Source organism: Crocodylus siamensis, chromosome 4 (genome assembly GCF_052110815.1).
Source record: "Crocodylus siamensis isolate JL-2025a chromosome 4, ASM5211081v1, whole genome shotgun sequence".
In the NCBI taxonomy this organism is placed as follows: Eukaryota; Metazoa; Chordata; order Crocodylia; family Crocodylidae; genus Crocodylus; species Crocodylus siamensis.
The window spans coordinates 247,548,906-247,559,297 of record NC_143398.1 but is presented as its reverse complement, the minus strand read 5'-3'; the positions used below and the strand labels follow the sequence as shown (position 1 = coordinate 247,559,297).

Genomic DNA, 10,392 nt, shown 5'->3' with positions numbered 1-10,392 from the left:
GTTCCCTGCATGACGTGCGCGGGGCGGGGCCGGCGGGTGACACGTCGGACGGCGCCGGAGGCTGCGGCGGCGGCAGCGGCGGCGACGCGGGAGGGAGGGAGCCGCCCCCTCGGGGACCCCCGCCCGGACCCTGCCCGCGGGCAGCACCCCCGCCCCCGCCCCCAGGGAGCAGCCTAGCCCCCGCCCCGCGACCCCGGACCCGGACCCCTCCCCCTCTCCCTCGGGGGACCCGCCCCCTGTCCTGGGACCCCCGCCGAGAGCCCCCGGGACCGGACCCCGGGGCCTGACCCAGGCCTGTCGCGGGCCCCAGGGGCTGCCCGGCTTGGGCGCCGCGGGCCCGGCCCCCACCCTGCCCCTGCCCCTGCCCCGCGGCGCCAGCATGCGCCTGTCGCTGGTGCTGTCGCTGCTGCGGCCCGCGGGCCTGGTGGCCGTGGGGGTGTCGCTGGGCTTCACGCTCAGCCTGCTCAGCGTCACGTGGGTGGAGGAGCCCTGCGGGCCGGCGCCCGGCGCCCCCCCGCGCCGCGGCCCCGGCACCGCCGCCCGCCGGCCCAGCTCCGTGCCGGCCCCGGGCCCCGAGCCCGGCGACCCCTGGGAGCCGCGCGTGCTGCCCTACAAGCCCGCGCCCCCCGGCGCCGCCGCCAAGAAGGCCGTCAGGTACCGCCGGCCGCGGGTCAGAGGTCGTGGGTCGGGGGGCGTGGCAGGGCTGGGGCAGGGGGCTGAGAGCAGGGCTTGGGGTTGGAGGGCCGGGGTCGGGGTTAGAGGTGACCCCGTGGCTGGGCTGTTTGCAGGGCTGGCGCTCGGGCCTGCGTGTCTGGTGCTGCCTCTGCCCTCCCCGCCCCCGCCCGCGCTCTGTCCTGCGGCGCCACGCCCCGCTGGCCTGGGCTAGGCCTGCCTGGCGTGGCCGGTGGCCAGCGCGTGCCCACCGTGGGGCGGTCGAGGCCTGGCCCCCGCGGGGGCAGGCGCAGGGGCGCTCAGGCCGGGTTACTGTAGACGCAGCGTGTGGTTCCTCGCCCCGTGTCACTCGTGGGCACTGTGGTGGCCCCACGGCAGGAGCGGGAGCTGGGCACTAGTCTGTGCCGTGTCCTCTCCCAGGGGCTGGGCTGGCGGCTGCCAGCACGGACGGCCTGACGGGGCGCGGGCTCGGCCTGGGCTTGACCTCTGGGCCCTGGCAGATGGCGCACTGCCTCGTGGGCGCCTTGTCTGCGTGGCCCCCGGGCCAGTTTGCCCAGGGGGCCTGCAGGAGAGCGGGCCAGGCTGTGCGTGGGGACAGCTGTGGGTCAGGGGACCAGGGGGTTGGCCATGGGGGACCCTGCCCAGCCATGGTGCCCCCCCACCTGCCCCATGCCCTCCATGGGGGCCGGGGCAGGGTGGCGCCGACTCCGCTGCCCCGCACAGGAAGTCGTCCTGCAGGAATTGCTTCCTCCGGGAGACGCAGGCACGCGCCGTGGCCGCCAGCTGGGAGGCGGTGGGACGTCCTGGCTGGAGCCGAGGGGCTGCTCCCTGCTCCGTGCCTCCCTCGCCGGGACCCGCTCCTGGCCTGTCCCCTGGCCCTGCATGGGGGGGGCATTGGCCAGACCCGGGGGCTCTGCAGACTCGCTCCCCGAGCTCTCCTGTCCTCTGGGCACTGCGACTACATCAGCCCTCACACCCGGCCTCGATCCTGCGCGAGCCCGCGCTGGGGCAGGGCATGCGGGGCAGGGCTCTGGGGCCCAGCTCTGCCGCCCGGTCCCCTCTGCAAAGCCGTTGCTGCCCCTGGGCTGGCTGCATGGGGGGCACCAGGGCAGGCTGTGGTCGGCTGGCGGGGTCGGGGCAGAGGGTGAGAGCGAGGGCCTGTCCCCCTCGCCTGCAGCACGGAGGCAGGAGGCCACGACAGTGCCCCTGGGGCTGGCCTCGTCCTGCCCTCGTTGCTCCCCCCTGCCACAAGGCTGGGCTGCCTGGGGGCGGTGCAGAGCTGCTGTAGTCCTCGGCCCCCGCGGCGCTGCAGGCACCGCGCCAGGGTCCATCTGGCCTGGCCTGAGCCCCCCTCGCCAGCAGGACCTGCCCCCCCCTTGCTTGGGAGCCCCGGCCGCCATGAATGGCCCTGTTGTCCTGCGAGGGGTGGGGCGGCAGGAAGCGCGAGGCTGAATGCGGGCAGTGTGCGCCAGGCGGCCGCGTGGGGGGCGCTTCCTGCCTCCGGGCTGGGGGGATAATTAAACCCTGCAAGTCGGTGCAGTCTGGCAGCCCTAACCAGGCAGTTCTCACGCCCGCCCGTGGCAGGGAGGGGGCGGCTGAACAGACCCCGTCCCTCTGCCCCGAGGCTTCGTCGCACTTTCTGGGTCCTGTCCAAGGGTCTCCCCTTCCTCAAGGCGCAGCAGGCTTGGGGGGGGGGCAGGGGTTTGCCCCCTGCTCAGCCTGACCCAGCCTGGGGGGTTTCCCCTCCCTCTGCAGTGGGGGGACAGCCTCGGCCTGGGGTCTCCCCAGCACCCACCACCCCCTGGCAGCAGCAGGATGTTGGCAGCCGCGACCCCCCCGTATCCCGGGGGGGGGGGCCATGCCGGGTTGTGTCGGGGTGATGGTGTCGTGCAGCTCCGAGGTCACACACTGGGCTTTGTGTGTGTGTGGGGGCGGGGGGGTGGACGGGACTGGCCTGGATGTGACCCCGCAGCTCCCTGCCAGCCCCACGGCTCTATGACCAAGTCTGACTGATGTGGTTGGGCTCGGGCCGGTGCCCTGTCCCTGGCCGCACTGCTGGGGATGGCCCTGGCGCTGCCCCAGACCTGGGACTCCATCTTTGCCCTTTCAGTGACGGGTGGCTCTTCCGCAGCTGGGCCGCGGGGCTGGGGAGGGACGTTCTGCCCCCAGGACGCTCGGCGGCTGGGGCTGGGGTGCACATGCGTCTGGCGCAGCCTGGGCAGGACACGTGCTGCCCCCAGCCGTGCTGCTGCCTGCCCCCACGCGGGGGGATTACGCCTGAGCCTCTTTGCAGCAGCCACGTGACCACTGGAGTCAGGAGCTGGCAAGGCAGGGGGAAGGGTGCTGGGCTCGCCTGCCTGGGGGAATCACCTCATCACGGGGTGGCTGCGGCCCCCTCATGTTCACCTTTTTCCTGTCGGGGTCTTGGGGTGCCCTGGGACCCCATGGGGAGGGAAGCCAGCCGTGTCCTGAGGGGGAGGGGGCTGCCACGGGGGGAGGGTTCGGGCTGGTTTTGTTGGAGGCTGAGGCCAGGCCATGAGGTGGCACCTCCCCAGCCCACGGCAGGGTCTCCGGGGTCCTCGGCCCCACCAGGCCAGGGCAGCAGATGGGTATCAGCTCTTCCTCGTGGAGCGCTGCGAGCTTCCTCCTGGCAGTGCCCTGCCCTGTGTGTATCTAGCGCCCCTCTCTGACTGTCCTGCATGAATCCAGCACCTCCCGCGTGCGTCCGTCTGTCAGGGCGGGGATGGAGCAGGTCTGTCTATCTGTGGCGGGGCTGGGGGTAGTGCCTGCGCCCAGCCTGGTCCAGCTGACACCCTCCCCCTGTGCCCGCAGGACGCGGTACATCAGCACGGAGCTGGGCACGCGGCAGCGGCTGCTGGTGGGTGTGCTGACGTCACGGGGCACACTGAACACGCTGGCGGTTGCAGTGAACAGGACGCTTGGGCACCGGCTGGAGCGGCTGCTGTACTTCACGGGCACGCGGGGCCGCAAGGTGCCGCACGGCATGACCGTGGTGACCCACGGCGACGAGCGGCCCATCTGGAACATGTACCAGACCGTCCGGCACCTGCTGGACCACCACGTGGCCGAGTTCGACTGGTTCTTCCTGGTGCAGGACGACACGTACACGGAGGCGCACCGTGTGGCACGCCTGGTCGCCCACCTCAGCATCGACACGCAGCTCTACCTGGGCCGGCCCGAGGAGTTCATCGGGGGTGACACTGAGGGGCGCTACTGCTACGGCGGCTTTGGCTACCTGCTGTCGCGCAGCCTGCTGCTGCGCCTGCAGCCGCACCTGGAGAACTGCCGCAACGACATCCTCAGCGCCCGCCCTGACGAGTGGCTGGGCCGCTGCATCATCGACTACACCGCTATCAACTGCGTGGATGAGCACGAGGTGAGCCGGCTCCCCACCCCGGGGTGACGCGTGGGGGATGAGGTGCCTGGGATGCAGCCGGCAGTGGCAGTGGGGGTGGGGTCTGGCGACTGTCCATGTTCCCCGTGGCATGGATGGGGAGACCGGTGTGGCCCCTGTTCTGTGCTCTCCTTGCTGCTGGAGAGAACCCCCCTCTCCTGCACATCGCCCAACCCCTCTTTGGGGTCCCCGGGGGATCACATGCCCTGTCCCCTTCCTGGCGGGGATAGAAGAGGCAGTACCGCGTCTCCCATGTAATGGCCATGGGCGGGGGACAGCCGTGCTTTGGAGCGAAGCTGTGATGAGGGGTTGATTCGGGGTCAGCCGTGAGCCTGCCCCCCTGTCACGAGGCCTGGGGATGGAGGGTGGCTGCGGTTCTGCAGCCAGCGCCACAGGGTCAGCAGTGACGCCATCTCCCTGGGCAGGGCCTGCGCTACCAGTACTTTGAGCTGGGGAAGAACATGGACCCGGAGCGGGAGACCGACCCTCGCTTCCACAGCGCCTTCACCGTGCACCCTGTGCTGGATCCTGTCCAGATGTACCGGCTGCACAAGCACTTTGCCCAGGTGGAGCTGGAGAGGACCTACCAGGAGATCCAGCAGCTGCAGGTGAGCCCAGCGGCATGGGGGGAGCCGGGCCCAGGCAGGCCGCCCTGTCCCTGCCCCTCCCTGCAGCGGTGGCTCTGCATGGGATCGGGCGCAGTGGAGGTGGGGAGGTTTCCTGTCCTGATCTTTGAGCCTGTCTTGTCTCCCTGCACCCTCCTCCCTCCCGTCTGGCCCTGTGGGGTTCAGCCATCTCCCCCCGTGCAGAACCAGCCAGCGCTGGCCCACACTTGGGTCCCAGACATTGAGTCCTGCCTGGGGTCTGTCTCTGTGATGCACAAGTTTTCTGCAGTGGCCTTGGGGCCAGGCCAGACCTCTCTACGCACGGGCCCTGTGGTCTGGGCGCAGGCTTGGTGTTCAATGAATCTGGAGCCTCAGGGAGGTCGCAGGGATGGAGATGAGCCAGTGGCTCAAAAGGACGCGGCAGCTGTGGTCTGGGAAAGGTGCCCAGTGTGGTGTTCCGAGCCCTGACCCCAGCCAGGCCCAGGCATCGTGGTACCTCGTGGCCAGCTGCACTGGCGTGATGAGCCTGGCTGCATGGGGGGCTCATGGGGCCAGCTGGCATCTGAGCACCCCCAGTGCCAGGGTCTGCACCTCCCCAGCTCAGGCACCCCAGAGGACAGATGCTGACCCACTTCACCTGAGCACAGGCTGGGAGCAGAGCCTGGAGCAGGGGTGAGGTGAACTCAGGCTAGAAGTGTGGCCCAGTCTATGATCGGCAGGGCCTGCGCTGGGCACCAGAGCAGCGTTGCGGGGCCCTTGGGCCGGGGTTGAGCTTGAGCAAGGTCGGGGCTCAGCCTGGCTGTTTGTAAACGGTTGTAGTGGTGCCTAGAGCCTGGGCTGGGGTCGGGCCCCAGGGCCGCTCCTGGCTTCAGCGCAGGGACCCGGCCTGGCATGGGGTGGGGTGGGGTGAGGAGGCAGCGGGAGGCAGGCCCAGGCCCTGGACCACGCGTATGGCGCTTTCCTTCGTGCTGGCGTGGGCTGGTGCTGCCACCTCATGGGCAAACAGTGCTGGCATCCTAGGGAGCAGCTCAGCGTGTCTGAGCTGGTGCCAGCATCCTGGCCATGGGCAGGGCTGGGACTTTGCAAAGGCAGGATGCAAGTGGTGGGTGTAGCGTTGCCTGCAGCAACCCGCAGCTTAAAAGAAACCAGCAGCTTTACTAGGGTGCCAGGGTCAGCACTCTGTTATGCTGTCTGAGAAAAGGACCTGGGGGACAGCTGCAGCAAGGAAAGTTGAGGTTTGATATTAGGAAGAACTGTCTCTCTCACTAGGAGGGTAGTAAGGCACTGGAACCAGGTTACGCAGAGAGGTGGTGGAGTCTCCATCCTTGGAGGTGTTTAAGACCCAGCTTGACCCTGGCTGGGGTGATGTAGTTGGGGCTGGTCCTGCTTGGAGCAGAGGGCTGGACTAGACGTGACCTCCCAAGGTCCCATCCTCGTCTTCTAGGATTTTATCATCAAAGCACAGACAAACACCTCTTTATTGGAATGTGCATTAATTTGCTAAGTCATATTTTATTTATAAAAAACCACAAAGAACTAGGCAAAACATAATCAAAAGATGTTGTTTCATTAGCCCTGTAGTCATTAGATTGAAATGCTCTGTTTTCAGATTCATGAAGCAAGTTCTAGATGCCTTGAACATCTTGATGGTGCACCCAGTGCTTGGCTGAATGTTGCTTCCACCCCCGAGTTCAGGTTCACCTGAGTTCGTGTCCGCACCGGAGTTAATATTTTTAGTGAGCATTAAGAACAGTCGGCAAGGCTGTGACAGGAGCTACGTGACCGGGAGCAGACAGCAGAATTGCAGGAGGAAGGCTAGTTTGGTTAGCGGAACAACAGGACCATTAAAAAGGAGAGAGCGTCATTAACATTTGTGCAATGAGGGGTTTAAAAGGAATCAGGTAGATTATAATGAGCCGTGAAGTCAGACGACTGCTGCCCGAATAGAAATGCTCTCGCTGATGCTTGACTAGAAATGCCAACACCCCTGCCAGGCCCTTGGGTTCAAACTCTGGGTGGAGGTGCAATTGAAGGGGGTGCAAATGCACTGTGCCACCCCCCCGATCTGCCCATGACTGTGGGGTCAATGTGTGGGGCGCAGGTCCTAGGGGGGCGGGAGGAGGTTTCCGGGGTCATGCCTCTCCGTGCTGTGACGCTGCCCTTTCTCCTCTGGCAGCTGGAGATCCAGAACACCAGCAGCCTGTCCGCGGACGGAGACCACAGTGCCACGTGGCCCGTGGGTATCCCACCGCCGTTCCAGCCCAAGACGCGCTTTGAGGTGCTGCGCTGGGACTACTTCACAGAGGAGCAGGTGTATGCCTGTGTGGACGGCGCTCCCAAGTGTGAGCTGCATGGTGTGGACCTGGCTGACGTGGCTGACGTGGTGGCCACGGCCATGGAGGAGCTGAACCGCAAGTACCAGCCAGCGCTGCACCTCCGCAAGCAGCAGCTGGTGAATGGGTACCGGCGCTTTGACCCCACGCGGGGCATGGAGTACACGCTGGACCTGCAGCTGGAGGTGGTGACGCAGAAGGGGCACAGCCGCTCGCTCACGCGGCGCGTGCACCTGGTGCGGCCCCTCAGCGAAGTGGAGATCATCCCCATGCCCTACGTGACAGAGGCCAGCCGCATCAACGTCATCCTGCCACTGACGGCCCATGACCGCGATCGCGCGGGCCACTTCCTGGAGGCCTATGCGGCGGCCGCCTTCGAGAGCGGCGAGAACGCGGTGCTCACCTTCCTCTTCATCTACGACCCCTTTGAGGCCCAGCAGGTGGCACAGAACGACGTCTTTGCCGCAGTCAAGGCCAAGATCACCGAGTACGAGCGCAAGTACGCAGAGGTCAAGATCCCCTGGATCAGCGTGAAGACAGACGCACCCTCCCCAATCAAGGTCATGGACATTATCTCCAAGAAGCACCCTGTGGACACGCTCTTCTTTGTGGCTGGTGTGGGCACCGAGGTCACCATCGACTTCCTCAATCGCTGCCGTATGAACACCATCAACAGCTGGCAGGTCTTCTTCCCCATCCACTTCCAGGGCTACCACCCGGCCATCGCCTACCCCCACCAGGTGCCACCTGCCATCCTGGAGCTGGGGCGGGACGCGGGGCACTTTGACCGCCACGCCTTCCACGAGGCCTGCTTCTATAATGCCGACTACATGGCAGCACGGACCCGGCTGGCAGGCGACGCGCAAGAGAACGAGGACATCCTGGAGACCCTGGACATCTACGACATGTTCGTCAAGTACTCTGGCCTGCACGTCTTCCGGGCCGTGGAGCCTGCCCTGCTGCAGCGCTACCAGCAGCAGGCCTGCAACCCCCGCCTCAGCGAGGACGTCTACCACCGCTGCGTGCAGAGCAGCCTGGAGGGGCTGGGCTCTCGCTCCCAGCTGGCCATGGTGCTCTTTGAGCAGGAGCAGGGCAACAGCACCTGAGCTGCTGGCCGGGGGCACCCAGCCCAGCCCTCCTGCCTGCCCTGTCAGCCCGGCTGGCTGGGCCCAGCCTCCTCCGAGGGCGCCAGCTCCCTGCAGACAGTGGGAGCTGGGATGGGTGAGGACAGGGGCTTAGACCCTTGGCTCCGCAGCATCGGGAGCGTGGGACTGGAGGTCGGGATGTTGATGGGAGCCAGGGGTCTCCCGAGCCAGGTGAGGGGAGCGGCCGGCAGACGGGCTGGCCTGGGAGGCAGGACCCTGAGGTCTGGCTCCAGCCCTGGTGCTGGGCTGGCTGGGCCCTGCTCTCCCTGTCCTGCACCCTCCAGTCCCTGGAGCTGCCCTCGGGTCCGGATGCTTTTTCCAGGCTTCCAGGCAACGTGTGCAGGATGCCAGGGCCTCTGCCCCTCCCCAGGCAGCAGGAGTGTGTGGCTCCTGTGTCCGGGATGCCTGGCCCCAGGTGTGAGGGGGCAGCTTGGCCTCCTTGTCCCCTTGGCCTCCGGCCTCCTGCCCTTTGAGCCGCGCCGGCTCCTGCACCTGGGGCTGGGCATCCCCTTGGGCCTCATAGCCCCAGCCAGGGGCTGGTGGCTCAGCTCCCTTTGTACCCTGGGGGCTTGCAGGTTCCACCCAGGGCCCTGGTTGCTGGGGAAAGGTGGAGGTGCGGGGCTTACTTGACCCTCGTGGAGCAGTGAGGAGTGTGTTTCTAGTGATGTGCAGCTTTAGCAGCTGCTCCACGGCCCGGGCGCCCCAGGGTGATGGTGCTGCGGGCTCTGAGGGGAGCTGGGACCCTCTGCACCCACGTGTGACATGCTGCTCCCCATGGGAACCGTGACCCAGGCCGCTTCGGCCTTCGCAGTATTTCCGCAGGATGGGAGGAGGCCACTGCCTCGGACGAGAGCCCCACAGGTGGCTCGAGACATCTCTGTCGCTGCCCCGCGTGGCCTGTTGGCCTCGGTCCTGCCGGCAGCCAGGCCAGCTGCTGTCATCATCCTCCGTGCTGCCAGCGTCTGCCCGTGGACACCCCACGCCAGCCTAAGGCAGGGCCAGGGCGCCCGCGTTGGCAGTGGGCCCTGCACTGCACCAGGCACCACTGACTTGGACTGGGCTGGCAGCGGGCAGAGCGCGGCGGGGGCCAGACGGGAGCGGCTGCGAGTCTCCTAAGGAGAAAGTGACTGTGGAGCTGGCCGTGCTCCAGGCTTGTATTTAACAGTGGGGTGGGCGGTCACGTTTACACTTGAATAAACTAGAGAGATGACCCAGCGTCTGGCCGTGGAGTCTGGGTTGGGCAGGGATGGGGTGCCATGGCCGCAGGGCAGCGGTAGGGTCGGGGGGGTGGACCAGGCGAGACGCCAGGGCTGAGAGCTGGGCCAGGGCCAGGGAGGCGCCTAGGCGGGCGGCTGCCCCTGCCCTGCTGCACGTCTGCCGCCTCCAGGCTACTTGTGAGTCCCTGGAGACCCGCGTGGCGCTGGTCACTGAGGTCCCATGGTCCTTGTAGCGCGACCCGGCCCGGCTCCCCCGGGTTGTGCTGGGTTCACAGAGGCTCCCTGAGATGGGGGGGTCCGTCCTCGGCAGGGGGCAGTGCAGCCCGGCTCCGCTCTTGGCTTTGCTCTGGTGCCGTAGGTGCAGTGCCCGGGGCATGGGCAGTGTTGTCACCAGGTCTGGGTCTTGCAGGTCTCTTCTGAGCCTTGCTCCTGCTCGCTCCTGCTCACTCCACCTCTCCCTGGCCCAAGCCCTTGCTGGTGGCTTGCTTGTCCCTGTCCCAGGCCGAGAGCGTGCCCTGTGCTGCTCCCAGGTGCGCGGCTGCACCAGCATCGTGGTAGATGCTCGTTCCAGTGCTTCCCCCTCACCGCGTGCCCCGTCTGCGTGGCTGGCTGCCCCATCCGCGCTTGCTGGCCCACCGGGCTGGTGGCAGCGCTTCAGATTGCCTCGTCCAGGCCAGCGGGGACCTGCCATTGCCCTGGGCCACTGAGCCCTGTCCCTCCCAAGGGCCCCTCCGGCCCCCTTCCCTTGCTTGATCTGCTGCTTTGCTTCTTCCCTTGGGCTTCTTTCCCCATATGCTGCTCTGCTTTCTGCTCCCGGAGTGCCTGCCCAAACTCCTTGCCCTGCCCGATCTGCTTTTTGCTCTCTGCCTGGTCTCTTGCTCTGCTTTCTGCTCACTACTCTGTGCCTGCTCTGCTGCTCTGCTTTTTGCTCCCTACCCAATCTGCTGCTCTGCTTTCTGTTCCCTGCCCTATCTGCTACTGTGTTCCTCTCTTTCCCTGATGCCC

At 67.0% G+C, this 10,392-nt stretch overlaps 1 protein-coding gene across 1 annotated transcript; it reads left to right on the top strand.

The window, feature by feature from the left end:
* Window positions 1–77: 77 nt before the first annotated feature.
* On the top strand, window positions 78–9,380 carry CHPF (chondroitin polymerizing factor). The gene is made up of 4 exons (XM_090046233.1): window positions 78–654; window positions 3,505–4,069; window positions 4,513–4,695; window positions 6,869–9,380. Exons 1-4 carry the CDS (start codon window positions 380–382, stop codon window positions 8,129–8,131), a joined length of 2,286 nt encoding a protein of 761 aa, XP_089902359.1. The 5' UTR covers window positions 78–379; the 3' UTR covers window positions 8,132–9,380.
* The last annotated feature ends 1,012 nt before the right edge of the window (window positions 9,381–10,392 follow it).